At 40.5% G+C, this 19,628-nt stretch overlaps 2 protein-coding genes across 8 annotated transcripts in view; one reads left to right on the forward strand and one right to left on the reverse strand.

Moving 5' to 3' along the window:
- Positions 1–528, reverse strand: part of nAChRa3 (nicotinic acetylcholine receptor alpha3 subunit) — a 134,132-nt gene extending 133,604 nt beyond the window's left edge. Inside the window, exon 1 of the mRNA XM_076367708.1 lies at positions 375–528. The gene's annotated coding sequence lies outside the window, so the exon portion shown is untranslated. The remainder of the gene's footprint in view (positions 1–374) is intronic.
- On the forward strand, positions 119–19,327 carry LOC116424675 (uncharacterized). Of its 7 annotated transcripts, none has more exons than XM_031971391.2 (17): positions 119–337; positions 1,517–2,682; positions 3,612–3,796; positions 3,917–4,113; positions 4,205–11,124; positions 11,202–11,413; positions 11,481–11,784; positions 11,861–12,039; positions 12,111–12,297; positions 12,384–12,616; positions 12,699–13,098; positions 13,172–13,280; positions 13,344–13,680; positions 13,742–13,786; positions 13,861–13,977; positions 14,050–14,152; positions 14,227–19,327. In XM_031971391.2, exons 2-17 carry the CDS (start codon positions 2,538–2,540, stop codon positions 16,395–16,397), a joined length of 11,844 nt encoding a protein of 3,947 aa, XP_031827251.2. In that variant the 5' UTR covers positions 119–337; positions 1,517–2,537; the 3' UTR covers positions 16,398–19,327. The 7 variants fall into 7 exon arrangements, 4 of the variants coding, with proteins under 4 accessions (XP_031827251.2, XP_076223819.1, XP_076223820.1 ...); XM_076367704.1 differs by having other exon boundaries at positions 1,525–2,682; XM_076367705.1 differs by having other exon boundaries at positions 1,680–2,682.
- Positions 19,328–19,628: the final 301 nt, after the last annotated feature.

Genomic DNA, 19,628 nt, shown 5'->3' on the forward strand with positions numbered 1-19,628 from the left:
ATTTCAAAGATGCGAGAAAATATTGTTTCGCTTGCTGCGAACACAATGATGTCGACAAAGAGTCTGTATGCTGCATATAGGTATACACAGGTTCGCTCGTGTTTCTGGCCGTCGCGATCGATCGCAACAGTCGCACAATCTCGGCCTGCCGCGAAACGTCTCCGTGTTTACCGTGTTTGATGTATAGCAACGTAGAATAGGTGGCTGTGTTCCAGCCCGTCGTAAACGGTGTGAAAATTGGAACGGTGGACACTCTGTACGTGTCTACGTGCGGTCCGTTGGTCTACGCTGGTTTCTTTTCGGTAATTCGTAACGATCGCGAGTGTCCTCGGGGACGGTAAGGTTGGCGAACAAAATATTCGTATACACTATACCTGGCCCTGATCGATCGAATCGTTGCCCCCGCTATTTGAAGTCCCACGGAACTACGCAGAACTACGTCATTGAGCGAGAGCGTCGCTCGGGAGAGCCTTGAAAGTCTTGAAACGTGCGCTCGACAACGTTCCGTCATGAACTTTTCGCGCTCTTTCGATACAATCGAAATTGAAAGCCAGATCGAACAAACTTTATGGATCATCCGTTGGCACTAATGAATCGGTCTTCCGGCGGGGATTTCGAGTTGAATAAATTTTCGAATGATAGCATTTCGATAGGTTGGTTTAACTGATATTCGATATACGATAAGAAAAATTAGAAAAGATGACGTACTAAATTTTGAAATATTCGAATTTGTAGTTGATATGAAACAAGGCTTATTGTTTTTATTTAGTATGAGTGAAAGATAATTTATGGCAATAAAGGACTTTTATTGTAAACAGCATTGAAAGTTTGTCTCAAGTAAATTTGATACGTAACACTGTTTTAGGGATAGTGAATTTAACTTAACGATCTTCTTATACTTATTGCCAATGTTACTCTCAAGTAACAACACAATTAATTAGATATGAATCAGATATAGTTACATATTGTTCGGGATACCAAGCAAAGAGTAATGCTTGGACTAATGTACAGGACTTTATGAGAATGACATAAGCGAGGTAACTGAGAATGTAGAATTTAAAAGACAGCTTTGACACATTCGAATACCTTACACGAATAGATGTTACTAAGAAGTAAAGCAAAAACATTGGAAATAAATAGTTTACCATACGAAATCAATCAACTCACAGAAATAACTTACAGTTTGCAAAACTGCTTCGCAGTAGCCTTACAATGTGACACAAGCGTACTTGGAATTGGATGTTCATTTCAAACAATAATAATTATAAACATAGTTTAACCCTTTATGCCTCGAGGCATTCAACTGCTACTGCTACATACAAAAATTCCCAAATTTGTTCAATTGCATTTAATACGGTCCAAAATGACAGTACACAGATTTATGTCTGAACAATTGTAAAATGCATTTATAATTAGCACATGTGTTATTTAAACCGCGTTGAAACGTCTGAAACGGAACTAACAAGAGTACAAGTGAAGACAGCATAACTTAGATTTAGAGCATAAAGGGTTAAAGGTTTGCAGGTGATCGGGAGCGACGTCGGACGGCAGGTTGAGAACCCCCTAAATGTTTCGTAGCCCGGACCCGAAGGCGATGTCCAGTGCGCCACGGTGCAAGGAAGGGGGACCGTTTTCGTTGTGTTGTGGTCGCGTGGTAATCATTATTTCTCCGGATACAGCCAGTGATTCGAGAGCAACAACGATTCCCGTCGACGGAACAGCGAGGTACAAGTAACGTGTCCAGAGAACGCGATACCCCGTGATTACGTGCATCGTTATTATTGCGGGCGAAGGTGCGCGCGCGCGCGCGCTCCCCGCGCGTGCACACACTACACATCACCGAGGAGAGACAGACACACATAATATATACACACATCGTCGTATATTATACTCGAGAGGCGCAACGATCTCCGCTTGGCTGTGTCGGTGTGTTTGCGGTCGAGCACCGTGATATGTGGAAAAGTGCGAAGTGAACGAGAAGGGGAGAGAGAAGAGGAGAGGAGAGAAAGAGAGCGAGCGAGCGAGCGAGAAACCATTCGTTTTCTTGAATCGTCGGGGAACAATAGCAACAACAAAGTGGGGAAGTTGCGTGGAGAGAAGAAAAACAAGGTTCGCGCGGTCCACGGTTGTTTCCCTCGCTGCCCGTTTCCCGAGTTGGCCCGTTTCTCGGTTTTCCGATCTGGTGTTTCAGTGACGCGCGCGCGCGTGTGTATCACGCTCATTCGTGTGTTCGCGCTTGTGGTCTCCCTCGATGCGGGTGTGAGCGAGCGTCAGGTAGAGAGAAACATTGAAAAGTATATATATCGGCGGAGCGCGAGGCAAGGAGAAGCGGGAAGCGGCGTCGGAACGTTCGTTAAAGGCCGGCGTTTCGTCGCTTCCCGACCGTGTTCGACGTTTTTCTGAACCGTACACGAGTCCCGCAGTCGCTCGGCCTCGAGCAGCGGAGGCGGTTTTACGAAAATGCGATACGAGTTGTTAGGCCGCCTAGCGTAGTGTATCGCCTAGCGGCGACGGGCCCAGAGAGAAGCGGCGGAAAAATGGCGTCCGATAACGAAGCCTCTTGCGCGAGTGACCCAAATTTCGCTGTGATCTGCTCGTTCCTCGAGTGCTTTGGCAAGCCCTGTGGCATCGTTTATCCGGATATTGCACGCCTTCAAGAGATGCTCGAGAATACACAGGATGGTGAGTAAACTCGAGCCTGCATACGTGTATGCGTACGAAAGGGAGCGAGAGAGTGAGAGAGAATGACTGACCCGCCCCCGCGAGGCCAAAAGTCTCGCATCTGATATTATCGTTTTTCTATCCGCGTTTCGAACCTATTCCCCTGCTCGTCGTCTTTCCTCGTTATTCCCAGTTCTGCTAGCTTTACGGATCGTTCGCCACCGATTCTCTATCAACAGAGTAAACACGCTACTGGTAACTCTGTTTTTATCCCTTTTTGCTTTCAGCGGAATTTTAGTCATGGTTTCTCACTGATTTCCCTCGTCTTTTATTTCTTTCTACTCTCCGTCCGTGTTGATTCGGCCGACGATACTGGACCAACGATTTTTAATCATTCCTAGCAGTTACGATTCATCGATACGTTTCAATAATATTATTGACAGGCAGGTTCGATTTGCTCTCTCTCGTCTGTTGTTATTTTCTCTCGTGCTGCCACCTCCCTTGTTGTCAACGTCGGTTACACGTGATTGCCAGTTATGAATCGCGCGGCGATCTTTCAAATGTACACCGTAAAGACAAAACTCATTCATACGGCGGTCGTCGTTTGATTTTTCTTGACAATATCATTTTACGAGAAATGATTGATTTGTTGGGAACGCGCGTGAAAGTCAATTAGCGCGGGCGATATTTATTTGTCGCGCCAAGTGTATTATTAATGGTAGGTTGATAAACAATCCAATCCACATAAAAAATCCCATAAGAATTTATATACGTTTTTAGATTCTTTATAAATCATTTCAGCATTATGATGTTATTTTTCTTTTTGAAGTGTTTTATTGTCATTTATTTTTTAGGAAACTAATACAAGTTTTACAAAGAATCGATTATTTAACTACTTGTATTTGAATGTGTATTTTTTTTTTCACTACAATTAATTGTTTTTATTGTAGTACCGCAACAATTGATAGATCTACACATCAAATTGTTACGCAAAACGCGTAAAACAGTATCACCAGAAAAGTGGGAACGAGCATTGGTTAAATTTTGCCATACGTATTCTAATCAGGATGGATGGGAGCTTGAACGTTTTGGTTACAAGAAAGCCCGCATTGCTGTCAAGCTACGTTTACTCAAAGTATAAACTAAATGAATTAACTACATTTTATAAAAATAAGGATAAATGAAGTTTAAATTTATACTTGCAAAAATCTAACGACTTCAGTCTGTTCTACATGGAAAGCCTTTATTATTACAGGTTCTTTTGGAGACACAATTTGACTTAAATCAAAAGTTTAAAAATGAAGTGAATAAATTGGCAGCTAATGAATTACGTGTGGAACCATTGGGCAGAGATAAATCTGGTTTGGCATATTGGTGTCAGCTCGACGAAGAGTGCAATATAAGGGTTTATAGGGAAGATTTAGATGAAGAAAATTGGGAACTTGTAGCTAAGTAAGTTTTCAGTTAGCACATATTCTATGTTTCGAACAACTTATAAATACATTTTAATGTAAATGCTTAGTTAATGTTTTGTTAATACCAGGGACAGAGAGGGTGTTGTAAGTCTTATAAACACCTTGTCGAATGGTGAGATTGCAGCTATTCCAATCAATGAAGATAGTAATAGTCTAGAAATTTCTGAGAAACCCATTATTGATACGGGGCAAATAACAACATCTCCAAGTTTGGAAGATGAAACTGTGCAAGAGAATGGTGTTCACATTGAAGGTACGGAAGAAAAGGAACTAGAAAAGAACAAAGGTGAAGATTGTGAAGATGAAAGACAGCAAAGTAATGCTAATGAAGCCAATCGTGTTGAGGAAGAAATGGATGCAGAGGATGAAATAACGAACGATGACAGTTCAAAACAAAATACAGAAGAAGATGATTCTCAGGAAACAATACAAAATCAAGTAGTAGAACCGAATTTTGTTCAAACACCTTCCTTAGTATCGGTATCGCCTTTGAAAGTTGTTAATGGCAAAGTTGGTGCACTATTGGAAAAAGAAACAACTGCAACTCGAGAAAAGGAGATGAATATACCTCAAGAAACTGCAGTTACTCTTACTGTGACTAATACTAAATCGGAAGAACACATGGCAGTATGTAGTTCTAAAACTGATGAAGAAGAGTTAATGCCTCTTAAATCAATTGAAACACCTGTTATTACTTCCCCTCTTAAATTGGTAAATGTTGTTGAAATGAAACAATTGCACGAAGAGAAGTTGACTGTTGGGCCAACTCTAACAGGTACAGCGCTAAATGTGAAGAAACACGAAGATTTAATGGAACAAATCATGAAACCAACACTTGATAAGTTGCCTAGTAAAAATAATCTTTCTTATCCATCGACAGATATGCCAACGACGCATAGTAAATTGTCCGTTAAACCAATCGATCAATTGGCTGCAAATCTCGTAAGGATACAATCGGAGAAGCTTGAAAAGCCAAGCGGCGCGAAATCTTTAGAAAAAATAGCTGAAAATTTGGCAAGATCAGGGAGTATTGTGGGGAATACAATAAACGGAGATGACGACAGATTGCCACAAGACTTTTGTGCGAGAAGTCAATCGGAGAAAGCTAATGTACTAAGAGGACATAGGGGTATGGATTTGTCTACATTGCCTAGAGGTTGGGAAGGTGCTAATGAACAAAATAGGCCAATGGATTTCTCTGGAATAGATTTATCTAGTCGAAAATTTAATAAAAGCTTGGATTTACCCTCTCCCGGGTATAGAACGCAAGATTTTCAGCATAGAGAAATGGACCTTAGTACGAAAAAGTTAAATAAACCAGAGGTTACAAATTTACCGTACGATGCTCGGGCTGTAATGATGCGCAATCATGCGATGGTAGCGGACTTGAGTAAAAGGCAGATGTCATTTCCTAGTTACGAAATGGCATCCACGCCGTACCATAATACCGCGAGACTACCAACGAAAGAAGACCATAGGTTACCAAATTACACGATACTTCCAGATCCAAGTAAAATAACATCGTTGAGGATGAGTGCAACACCAGTGAAACGCTCCTTAGAAGGGAACGATATACAACAGGATATGTTGAAGAGAATAAGAGCTGACGTGATACCGATCAGAGGGTCTATGGATAAGAGATCGCTTATCGGTGCAAACTGGAGAGACGAGGTTGGTGAAGCTATAGAAGAACCGATGATGATGATTCAAGGTGAAGGATCCGGCAGCGATTGCGATGCCGTGAACCCTGGTCTTGGCGAAGCCGTAGAAGAACCTATCATTTTTTTTTACGGAGAAGGATCCGGTGAAGAGTGTCAGACAGGCAATCCTGGCGAAGACGCATCAGCTGACAATAAAGAAAGCAACGAATCAAAAAACGAAGCTGACTCGGCTACTTCGTCTTTGTCACCGAATAAAACTTTGACCGAGGACAGTCTCGTAAACGAAGTATCTCCTAGTTCGCTAGTAACGACTAAAAGTACCATAAAATTGAATAGAAACTTTCCCCAGTCTAGCGATACTGTAAAGAGTAATTGTCAGGTTGTAGGCTCTACGCAAGAGAAGCCAAAGTTCAAACCAACGTTAGGCATTCAAATTATACCTAAGAACACCAGCAGCTCTGTGAAGAGGATATCGCGGTGGGACGTGGGGAAGCCAGGCGAAAAAACAGAGTGCGACAGTAGTATCATATCAAATGAAAAAGACATATCATCGAAGAAGAATGAAGCTGAATGCGAGGATTCGACTAGCGGAAAGCAAGACGTTAAAGTAGACGGGAACTCTGTAAATAACGAGCACGCAAGATTGCAGGAGAGAAGTCTAGAAGTGATGCATTCTGAAGAAGACACCGGGAATAATTCTGGAGAACAAAAGCAAAATGCGTCGATCCAAGATGCTATTCAATGCGACTCGTCTATATCCTTATGTCAAGCGGATACTTCAGAAGTTCTTGATTCGTGTACAGAAGCGACACCTTCGACACATTCGATAAACGATAAAGAAGTTTTACAAAACATTTGTGACTCTGACAGTGTGGTTTCACAGGAGACTGACACTTCAGAAAAAGTGGATAACGAATGTAAACCTACAACATCTCCACCGAGATTTTTTTTTGGACCTAATTGTATATCGTACACTTCAAGACCAGAACCATTTGAATCACAATCTGATCATATAGTTTCAACAACTATACAATCGAAGTCGGACACGTTGCAATACGAATGTGTCTCTTCCTCAAAACCTGTTGAAGATATGATTACTTCTTACAAGTCAGACGATTTTGACGTAACGCAAATGAATAATAATTCATTGAAGGTTAAATCGTACACATCTGAATCCGACAATTCGCTATGCGAGGATGATAACAAGAGCAAAATGGAATTAGTTGAAGAACCAACTAATACATGGGAACAATCGGTTTCTTCAAAATATTCGGTAGAAGAACAACACTGTGTAGTATCAAAGATAGAGGCAAATTTCTCTAAATCTGAATCAAAGTCAAAACCAGAAGATAATTTAAAGTCCTCTGTTAGCGATACTACACAAGATCCCATTTCTAGCAGTGCAAATGCAACAGATGAGTATATGAAACCTAAAAGAACAGAGGGGATAGATGCAATTTCACAACCTCATAGCACTAATGATATAAATAAAGATAACTCGGATACAAAACTCGAAAGTACAGTTGTCACACCATCTGCAATAGAACCTACTAATTCATCTATTGAATCAATGCAACACGAACCATTAGAAGATAAATGCAGTACATTTGTAGGACAATTACAAAATGAAAGAACAGACATTGAAAGTATCGCTAAAACTTCAGAAATTCCAATCTCTTGTTCAGAAGATAAAACTAAAAGTGTATCATCTGACTCAATAATCCATAAAGATGGTGAATTGAGAACAGATTCAGCATTTATTAATAATTCCTGTTCAAGTTCACAACCAGAAACAGACTATGATAATGATTGTTCCGAATCAAATCATGCGAGTAAAGTTAAGTGTTCCACTTATCAACAGGTGGATAGTTCAGCGAGTAGAGAAGTAGAACAGACTTCTGATAAAGAATCCGATTCGGCAAGTGAAAGGTGTAGTGAACAGAGTGAAAAAACTGATACTTTCTCAGAATATACTAACCAACAGGAACGGTCGATAGACAGTGATAAGAGAATGATGAAAAATCAAATTGATTCTGATGTAGATTCGGTCAGTTGTAATTATAATAAAAGCAGTGAACAAGCGGATGCCTTGCAGGAGACAAGCATGCAAGAGGAGATTTCAGGAAATTCTGAAAAAATGAAAGAGAATATGTTACTTGACTCGGTCATCAAAAACTCTGTGCCTGATGTTAACCCTGATTTAGATTTCACGGACAATTCAGCTGTTACTAGTTCAGAGTTAATCGAAGAATGTAACAAAGATGCGTTAGTTCCTACAATAAGTAGTTCGGATGATGCTTGCACGAAAAACACTTTATTACAAGAAAGTGATAAAGTGCAACTACATTCTGAGAAATCGTCCTTTAAAGATGAATATTCTATTTACAGTGTATTACCAGAGATAGTACCTGACACAAATAATTTTAAACCATCCAAATCCGATACTATTGAAAATATAAAAGAAATAAATTTATGTAACTTGGTTCAAACTGCGAATGAATCTAAGGATGCTGCATTGGAAAGCCAAAGTTCCTGTGCTGATCAACAATCGAATAAGAATACAGTTGTAAATGATAAATTGTTGGAATCTAATGAATCAACTGAAACTTCGACGTGCGATAAAAATACCTTATCCGAAATACATTCGTCTTCTGTTGAAGAAAGTAAAACTAATGCACTTAGTATCGTTGCCCAAGATGAAAATACGCGAAACCTCGGTTTTGCGAATGTTGACCCAAAGTCTTCTGATACCACGGTGGAATCCAAAAATTCAGAGAAGAATAACACAAATTATTGCAAAGTTGTTTCAAACTCCACTGAAGGGGACAATCTGGAAAATCAGAAACAAAAGTTAACAAGTGATGTCTCCGAAAATGTAACTATTTTGGAAAATGAGGACATTAAAAAATCAGAGGAAGCCGTATCTTTAACGAGTACAGAACCTGTGAATCCTCCAGAATCCGCAACGAAAGTTAAACAATCTTTAGTTGCAAATTATGAAAGCAGCGATTCCAATGATGGTAGTGACGATGTTTTCGAACCTGCTACAACTGAATCGCCTGAAACTGAAAATAATGTTTTCGGTAATTCAGAAGAAACTACGGTTGCTGACAAGGGAATTGAAAAAGAAAGTCAAGAAGAATCAACTTTGAAGGATGACACGACATCCAATGAAGTACAGAGCTCGTTCACTGACGATCAGCAGTCAGCATCGTTAATAGGAAAGGATACTGGAAAAATGATAAATGTTGAAACTGAATGCAAAAAGAAGGAAACAAATGATGAAAGAATCGATGAAAAAGAGCAAGATCGTGATGTTGTACAACACGATTTAAATAGTAAATCAGTCATATCAATAAATGAAAGCAAAAATGTAAATAGTTCAGAAGAGAACAATAGTTCAATGTTAACAAAAACTGATATGTCGTCAGCTTCGTCTGAGATGAATACTGAAGCTATATGGAATGAAATAAATAAAGAATGTATAAATTTAACGTTAACCAAATCGAACAATGTAATAAACACTGTAAAAATTACAGAAGAAAGCAACAGTTCGGTTTCTAATACAGAGAAAGTGGAAAACTTGGTTGTCGAGGAAAAAAGCAGTTCTGTAACAGTATGTCCTGTAAATGAAATTAAACCACCTGAACTAACGAAAGAAGTCAATCGGTCTAGCGAATCTAACGATGTCAACGATGAAGTAATCCATGTAAATTTAAAAGAACAATACTTAAAGCCTATGGAGGACAAATTGATAACAAATGTAGGTAATGATATTAAATTTTATAAGAACGAGGAAATGAAACATGTTGCAGAGGAACTTCAAACTGTGGATTCATGTAAAAAAATTAACGAATTATCAGACTTTATCGACAAAGAAAGAAAATCTGATACACATCTACACAATGAAAACCACTTAAATAAAGAAAAGGAAATCGATTCATCCGTTCACTCGATACCAAACACTTCACCATTGAAATTGGATAATATATCATCAAACATAGATAAAACAGAAATATGTAAGAATAGTATTCCAGCTATATCAGAAGAGTTCAAGCCTATGGACAATTTACAGTTTGTAAATTTTATACCCGAGAAGTCAGATAATTTGAATATTTTGGAAAACCATGAAAAATTTGGAGAACCTCTTCATCCTACGAATAAATCTATAGTTCCTCTTCCAGAGAGTTCTGTTTTGAAAGAGAACGAGAGCACTGCAATTTTTAATGTGCAAGAAGTAACACCAGAACTTGTTACAAAGTACGATTATAAAAAGGAAGCTAGTAAAAGATTGAACGATGTTACTGACGTTGAAGATGTTCCTCCATTAAAATCCAAACCTCCTTGTATAGACTCCAATGAACAAGTATTAGATAATTTAACAGTTTCTAAAGTGCAATTGGACAAAAGTGCGGACAGTTGTAATCAGGTGGACGCGCCAGTTAGTGAAATTAAAATAAGCGAGGATCCAGTTTCCAAAACCAGAGTTGCACAGCTAACGAAGGATGAATCTAATACAATTCCTGGTACAGCAGATAACACACCAACCGATGACCAAGAAAAGAGCAGCTGTAAAGACGAAGAGGGGAAAGGAAATTCAGAGATTCAGAGTATCGAAATCAAAACAATCTCTTTGGTATCGGATGACTCAATGGGTTTGGATAATGAGAATCTATTTAATACTGCTTCTGAAGAAGTTGATCCTTTAGCATGTACGGATGAAGATACTCCAAAAAAGTTAGATGAGAATGAACAGAACGACAGTGTCCCTCCTGTGCCTAAGATAGGTTTACGCGTTAAACCCGTTTCTGAACTCATTTATGACGGATGGAAATTAGATTCTACAGAGCCCACGAAGGTCTCCCGCAAAAGGCGGAACAGTTTTCACGAGTCCAACTCGGAGGATGGAGGGAAGCAGAAGAACGAGGAGGAAATAATGGGAAGTAAAAGGATAAAGCTACGCGCGAAACGTATACCGGACGAACAACTACGAAAATCTGTGGAGAACAGTCGCATCGTAACGATCAGTTCAGAAGACGAAGCTGTGAAATGTAGTCCCGAAAAAGTTGAAGAATTGGAAGTGAAAGACGGTAGCGACGATCAAAGTATTACTCACTCGGTTGTGATCGAACGGAAAGCGAGAGGACGTCCTAGAGGCAGACGAAGACGTGGTTACAGGGGGAACGCGCGTTCGACTCGCCCAAAGCATAATGAATTTCAAAGTAATCAGGTGTCAGAGGTATCGCCTGAGATTCAACTTGATGGGACAGCGACTACCAATGACTCTTTGAACTTGACACCAATTTCACAGAAAAAGCGAAAGAAAAGTAAGCCACCGTGTCATTTTTATTTGTATGAGGAACAATGTCATTTCTTGTACTTTATTTGAAAATATTCTTTACAGGAAAAATGGTGTTGGGCCTTGAGATTGGAAGAGACATTGCCGAAGAACAGTCAGGAGTAACCCAGAACGAGACACCGGTCAGACAGTCTAGGAGAATAGCACAATTGAAGATCAAAGAAGAAGCAGATAAACGAAGAATCGAGGAGGAGACTTTAAATGACAAGAAAGAGAAGAAAGACCCCACAGAGAAGAAGAAGCGGAAAAAGCAAAAAGTAAATTTAAATATTTCCTTATTGAAATGACGTCAACGTATTCTATGATACTTGTAATAATTTTCAGCCTGAAAGCGAGGAGGAAGTCGTGATCAAGGAAATAGAGAAAGAAAAAAAGTCGAAGAAGAAACGGAGAAAAAGAAAGAAGAAGAAAATGTTATCTAAATTTAATGAAGCAAATCCATGGCAAAGTTCCTCGGGTTCCAGTAGCGACGAAGAAATCGAAAATGACGAAGAGGAAGACGAAGAAGAGGAAATAGAGAGTGAAGGGTCATTGCTCTTCAAGAGCGACCATGAATTTTCACCAGAAAGTGACCTTGAAAAGGATCAGGAGTCCGAACCATTAAGAAGAGCTAGAACTGCCCAAAAAGGTATTTCACGTGATTAGAATGCTATCAACACTGCTAATCAACATGCTAATCTTAATCCTCATCTTTGTAATTTTAGCTCAGAGTGACGTTGAAGAAGCAGATGATGAATACGCTTGTCAAAAATGTGGCAAAGCAGATCATCCAGAATGGATATTGCTATGTGATTCTTGTGACAAAGGTTGGCACTGTTCTTGTCTAAGACCTGCTCTTATGCTCATACCTGAAGGTGATTGGTTCTGTCCTCCGTGTCAACATGTAAGTTAATTGTTCACAATGTGTTCAACCAATTTAAATAATAAAAAATTAATCATTGACATTTATTTCAGAATCTGTTAGTGACCAAATTACAAGAAAGTTTGAAAGCATATGATCAATTAGCGAAGCGCCACGAAAACGAAGTGTTAAGGAAGAAAAGATTAGCTTTCGTTGGTATAAGTTTGGATAATGTTCTTCATAAAAATGAAGCGCCACGCCAAAAAGAATCGAAGGCGTCTAGTCAAGAGTCTGACAATGGTATTGTATATTCTCTCAACGATTTTATATTAAAGATTTCTTGTTTTCTTATTGTAAATTACCAAAATACATGAAAACATTTTCAGAATCAACGACTGCTTCCTCTTCCTCGAGTTCAGAAACATCGTCCAGCGAAGAGAGTGAACCTGTATACCAATTACGCGAAAGGCGATCAGCTAATAGATATAAATTCAACGATTACGACGCTATGATTAACGCTGCCATTCAGGATGAGGTGGAAGCGGTTCAGGGTGCCGGGAACCAAGGAAGAGGGAAAGATATAGCGACTATAGTAAATGCGAAGAAAGAGGAAGCAGAGGTAAATTAATTAATCGTGTACTTTAACACGACTCCTCAGTTTTCACGTTTAATTGGTACCTTTAACGAAAACTCTTGTGCAGCTTCACTTCAAAAATGAGGAATTAAACATGGAGGAGGCGCAAGAGAGTAAAAATAATATAGATAAAAAATCAGAGAAAGACAGCGACGAGGAATATAAAATGGAGGCAGAGGACGGCATGGAGGACGAAGAAGAGGAGCACAAAGGAGGAGTGAAGAAATTTTTATCGCGTAAGAAACACAGGAAATTGAACAGTCTCGACATAAGCAGCGAAGACGATCCAGAAAGCGACGAGGACTTTAAGGGGACGAGTTCAGAGGAGGAAGAGGATTTCGATGATCATTTAACCTCCTCCGACGAGAGTACTTTTGCTGATGTGAAACGACGCGGTAAAAAGGGGGATTCCAGGTCAGTTCGTAGAAGCACGAGGGCCAGAACTATGCGCTACGAAGAAGATTTCAGTAAGTGTAATGAAACGATTTAAAGCTGACTATTACATAGAATAGAAAATTATGAATAACAAATTGTTCACAGTAAACGATGATAGCGAGGAAAGCGATAGACCGAAGAGGAAGAAATCTCGATCCACTTGGGACTCCGATAACGAAGACAGCGACAACTCGTGGCGGCAGAGAAAGAAAAAGTAAGACACCGTTATTGTTATCTGGTCGAATTATCAGCTGAACTTTTTGTAACTTCATTTCAGAAGTAGAACCATATCAACATCTAGATACAGAGCATTGCCAAAAACGAAAAGTAGAAAGAAAAAAAAGAGAAAACGTATCATCGAGTCTGATAATCAAAGTGATAATGAGGATTCAAACGAGGAGGTGGCGATAAAACCGCAGTCACAGCTAGAGAATATAAAACCTATAGTGACCGAAGAAGCGTTGGACGTCAAACTTGGGAATGTAAATGAGAATAATGAAAATCTGGACATAAATGAAGCGAAAGATGAAAAGTTGGAGGGTATGAATACTGAAATATCTGAAATACCGACGATTCTGCCAGCGACAGAAGTTACGCAACAAAAGAAAAAAAGGGTAAGTATACATTTATTATTGAATTCTATTCTCTTATTTATTGAATTTTTATTTATTTTAGGAAAACACGATGAAACCAAAGAAAACTCCAATGATCCGTAGAAAGGTACGTATGCCATTATGTCTGTTCAATAATGTATTTCAATTTTATGTACCTGTGTTCTCAATTAATACTTTCAGATCATTTACGGCGGACTTCCAGACGAAAACAAACCGGAAGAGGAGGAAATTTTAGGCAGACGAACTCGAGGGAGGAAAATTAATTATCAAGAGGAAATAGCATCGGATAGCGAAGAGGTAATAAATCAATCGTCAAATATAGAAAGGAAAGGTTTTGAAAACTATTATACATCTCTTCCGATTTTAAAGGAATTAAAAAAGGCACTAAGGAGAACTGGAGAAAGCGAAGATGAATTCGTTGTGAACGAAGGTGAAGATGTAAACGACGACATTGAGAAAGATTCTGATTCAGGTAACTTTGGAAACTTTGGAAACAAAGTGTTTGAACTTTGAATGCTAATTAATTTTAAACGCGTTCGTTTATAGGAGACATATATAATCCAAAAAAAGATGGTCATAAGCTAAAAAACAAATCGCCAAAAACCAGGAAACCAAGGAAAAGCAAAAGTCCCGGAGGTAAACGGAAAACGATGAACGATGGGACGCCGAAACAAAGAAAAAAACCTGGCCCCAAACCTGGTAGTAAGAACAAGGCACGAAAGCAAAGTTTTCTGGTCGGTTCAGTAATTCAAAGACGGGAAGACCCAGACGGGGAGAAAGATCTCATGGTTAACGTTATGGACAATCCCATAGCAGATATAGATTCTAAAATAGACGACAATCTCTCGGAGAACGTCGGATTGTCTGCTACCACAATGTCGGTGGCAGGTTCTTTTAGCGGCGATGTTCCAGAAGGATCTTTGACAGGTCTCGGTCCCGGTGAATTGGCTGACTTAGATGACGAGCAACTGGAACAAATGATGATGGAGGACGAAGAATACGGTCGAAGACAGTTAGAGCTTGCAGCCATTGAAATAGCGAAAAAAAAGAAGAAAGAAGAACGCGAAGCCAAGAAATTGGAGAAGGCACGTCTAAAGGCGTTAGAAATATTAGCTGCCGAGAGGCAACGAGATCCTAATGCGCCAGAGGGTACCGACGGGGAGATACCGAAAAAGAAGAAAAGGGGCCGCCGCAGTAAAGCCGAGATCCTCGCCGAACAAATGCGCAGAGATGGTGCTCCCAATTTGAACACTACCGTTCTACCCACCACTTTACCTACCACTTTACCGACTAGTTTGCCTACCAGTTTACCAACCAGTTTACCCACCAGTTTATCTACCAGTTTACCAACTAGTTTGCCACAGAACGTAACGAGCAATATGTCACCCACCATGGTATCCAGTATGTCAACGATTATGACGCCCGAGGCAGAGAGATCTAGCGAAGGACACATTCCAATGATGACAGGACCGGACGGGCAACTTTTCAATCCTGACGGGTCCCCAATGAAACCTAAACGAAGAGGGCGTGGTAAGGGCAAAAAGACTCTAGCTTTGGAGGCAGCTAGAGCCGCAGAGGCAGCAGCCAAGGCTGCTGCCGAAGCTGGTCTAATTGGCATAGGCACCGACTCGAATCCGGAGATCAAACCTGGCGATATACCAAATGTACTTCCTACACCAGGTAGCAGCACTTCTGGCTCGGCACCGTCCACACCGCCCGCCGGCGTAGTCACGACGCAGGGGCCGCCCGCTTCTCAAACTCCAACCACGCAACCTGTCTACCCGTCGTTACCGCCGAACAATCAGCAACAGTCTTCCGTTATCACCAGAATGCTTCAGTCTCAGCCCGTGTCGAGCAGTCCGCAGTCGTTCTCCGCCGCAGCCGCGGCGATGGGACACAAGTACTTTGGCGGGCCGAACGCTGGAGGACAGATATTGGGCGGTCCTAGAACGGGTTACGATATGCAGCCACGCGGAAGAATCCCTTCGCCGTACAGGCAGAGCGGCCAGACTTCTATGCCGCCCCATTTCGCAGCTGTAAGAACGGGGACTCCGCCCATGAGGATGAGGGTGCCCGGTCCGCAGATGTATCACACGCCTCACCATCCCATGGACCCGTCTCCATCCGGCGGTGGGCCTATATCGATCAATAACAGGGACCGCAGCTCTCCGCTCGGACCCGGGCCGGCGATGATTCCTCCGGCCGCCGGAAGTCCTCTAGCCAAAGGAGGCGGTCCCACGCCTCCGCCGCCCCCTCCTTACGTCAGAGGGCCTCCTCCGTTGTCCAGGTTCGCGGACAATCCCATGGGTCCCAGGCATCAGATGCCACCCTTCACGAACGCTTCGCCGGTCAACCATAATATGCAGCAACCCTCCCCGCCGCCGAATCGACCCCCCGGCAACTTCTCGCCGTATCATCCACCGCCTCCTCCGAATTACCATTACGGTGCCTATCCACCACCCCCGCCAATGTCCACGGCCGACGACGCGGCCGCATATCAAGGCTCTCCGTACCCGGCGGACCATTTCTCGTCCCCCGCGGACAATCAACCACCCATCCAAGCGCCGCCACCTCCCCAAGCACCGCCGCCCCAACAACAACCGCACCCGAACGACGCTGCCGCTGGGAATAAACAATACGACGAGGAGGGCTCGGGAGAGTTCGGTGGTTTAGTGTCGTACTTTAGTAGCCAGAGAGAGGACGATCTTGATTCGTAGCATGAGTGAGATCTTGGCCAACCCTGAATCGTTAGGTAAAATGCGGCAGTGGCGTGCCGCGCCGCGTGGAGGCGTGTTTTGACGGCCCAGGTAAGATTGCAACTTTTGCTCGAGAGGGACAAGGTTAAGAGATAAAAGAAAAAAAACGTGGGGAGAAGGAGCTTTAGTCACGTGTAATGATGTAATCGTAAATGAAAGAAAAAAAAATTAGATATATATTATATACATATAATATATGTGTCTCGGGGCATTGAAATGTTTGAAATAATGAAGTAACGAAATAACGAAGTAACGAAATAACGAATGAAAGAGTATCCGCGGTAACGTTTACATGTTCAGAACGATGCGAGCTAGCGAACTACATCCTATAGGAATTTCAAGGGAAAAGAAGCAACAATGTCTAACCAATTAAATGACCTATGTAGTCGGTTCAACGAAACGAATCGATGAAGGTACACGAGAACGAATGATAGCTGAAACTATCTCGCTTCGTTGGACAGACTGTAGGTCAGTAGTTGTTCGACCTACTGTTTTATCGTTTACCGCCGAAACAGGCGGTCTTTTAACGTACCGTTAGAATTATCAGTGAAACGAAGGGGTGGTCCTGCTTCGAACGGAACGCGGACACATCGTGCTGAACGTGTGAACGACAACGATGTACGTTCTAGCATTATTTTCTACTAACATCGTACTGTAATAACGTTTTAACACGTAAGGTACACGCGTAGAGTTAGAATTGTCTTCCTCTTCGACCTCTTAAGCAAACAGTTGTCTGACGGTTTTTACACTTTCAGAGATGAAAACGTGAGAAGAAAGAGAGCAAGAGAGCAAGGGAGCGAGAAAGAGAGGGAGAGAATGCGTCGTATGAACGAGAGCGAAAGAGAGAGAACAAGCCGGCGAAACCAAATCCAAGGTTGGCCAAGTGAGATATAAAAGGAAGAAATATTAATATAGTAATCGCTGACAATGGAGCCTATTTCCTAAGAATTGTAAGCTTTTTGTAATTAGTTCCGGGTTTGATTAAAATTTATATGGATGCGAATAACGACCACACGTTAGATTACAACGCGGACAGATAGAGAAATATAATCGCGTTTACGCTAGTGGAGGATTACACGAAGATCTGACCAGAATTTTAACTAACTATTAACTCTCTCCCCGTTAGTATATATATATAAATATATATATATATATATATATATATATCTATATGTATGTATGTATATATATATACAAAAACGATGAGAATCGTAATGCACAGTTTATTAAAGAACCGACCTCGAAAATCCGGCGTAGATACGTAGGCGTCCTTTCCCAAATAAACGTTTGCTGTTGAAAGAAGTCGATCTTAGTAGTAATCGGAACGGAGAAATCGAGAAAGAAAGAAAGAAAAAAAAATTATTAACAAATTCGGACTACGCACCGTTGTTACGTGTACATATGTAAATACAGTAAGTCCTTTAGATTATATTACATGTATTATATATATAGACACACCGATACACAATCTACACGCACGAATGCACGCACACACACATACACATATACACGAAATATACAGATTCATACAGATTACCAGTATACAGGTATAAACGAACAGAAAACCACATGTACAACACACCACGGAGGACACGTACAGCGATCACTCGGAATACTTATAAAATGAGTTAGTGCAAAGGGCACAAATGTAATATTTAAATTGGAAACAAAAAAGGGGGAGGAGAAAAAAATACGCGAGGGAAGTGAAAAACGAACGAACACGGCAAGAGATCCGATTATAATAAATTAACAAATGGTGTGAAGACTACTACTATAATTATTTATAAATGAAGAAGATTAAGAATTTACGATATAGGTAGTAATAATATTGTATTTTACAAATTTTACTTGATTATTATTATATTATTAAAGAAGAGGACGGAACAAGAGCATTGATTATACATATAGTTATATATCGGAGAACAGGAGGCTGCCGGGAGTCCAATTCTAAGAAAGTAGAAACTGGAGGAAACGCGGATGAGGGTGAGGATGAGGAGGAGGAGGAGGAGGAGGGAATACATTAAATTAACTCGATACGAGGAGAGCGTGTGTATAGATAATCGGCCAACAGAGATTATGGAAAACGGCGAAATTTTAATTCCATTGTGGCGTGCAATTACAAATACATAATTGATATGTAATCTATGGCGCGAATGTATATGATTTTGTTCAAGCATGTGCAACCGTACCGATAAAGACTAACAAATCCTTTTTTTTTTTCTTTCTTTATATATATATATATATATAAATTTCTTTATTCAATCGTTCTTCCCTTTTTTTTTTGTATCAGAAGATTTTTTTTTTAAGACGCTTTTCAAGCTTTTAAGTAAAAGAAAAAAAAATATATATATATACATACAGAGATATATATGTAATAAAGTATAAAGAATTAATTAAGATATATTACGCAAACATGTCGTATTATTATAAATCATCACGGTGTCGACTCGAGGCCAGAATTGCTCGTACCTATAGCGAAGCTTTGAGGGGAAATCTCGCGCGTCGAATCCTTTGCTCGAAACACTCGAAGAAAATCCTCCTTGACGGCCCCTCCTCGATTTCAAGCAGCGGATTCGCGCGAGGAAGAGACGGGAAAGATAACGGAAACTAATTCGATCGAGTGATTCGCTGAACAGATACGATTACGTGCAAATCTAGATATATTTATAGAAAAGGAGAGAGAGAAAGTGAGAGAAAGAAAAATGTTATTTCTTTTTATGATTTATTTGTTTGTTATCAGCGCGACAGCCTCCTGCTCTTTGATCGGATCGCAAAGCTGGTAGTGTCTCTTTGCGCCACAAAGATCATGTATCTGTTTAGTTATCACACATACGTGCATACCTAATATAAATAGAAGTTATATAAATAAAAAAAGGAAATACATTATCTTAGGATTAGCTGCTTGGAATAGTTTCCTTTACTTCGTGGACCGTCTTCGTCCCATTTAATATTCAGCGTTCTATTTACGACAACTTTTATTTGAACTTTTTGTTATTATTCTTTACGAGAACCGCGAAAACTTTAAATGAAAGTTTCACCGGCAGACTGTGGATCCTTATGCAATCTTTCTATCTTTCATGGAAGTCCCTTCCCCTCCTTGAAGACAAAAAAAAGAGAACAATAAGACTCAAGCTTTAATAGAATTTCATAAAGTTGTATATTGTTCTTGACTTGATGAAATTACAAATATAG

This window comes from Nomia melanderi, chromosome 5 (genome assembly GCF_051020985.1).
Source record: "Nomia melanderi isolate GNS246 chromosome 5, iyNomMela1, whole genome shotgun sequence".
NCBI classification, from domain to species: Eukaryota; Metazoa; Arthropoda; class Insecta; order Hymenoptera; family Halictidae; genus Nomia; species Nomia melanderi.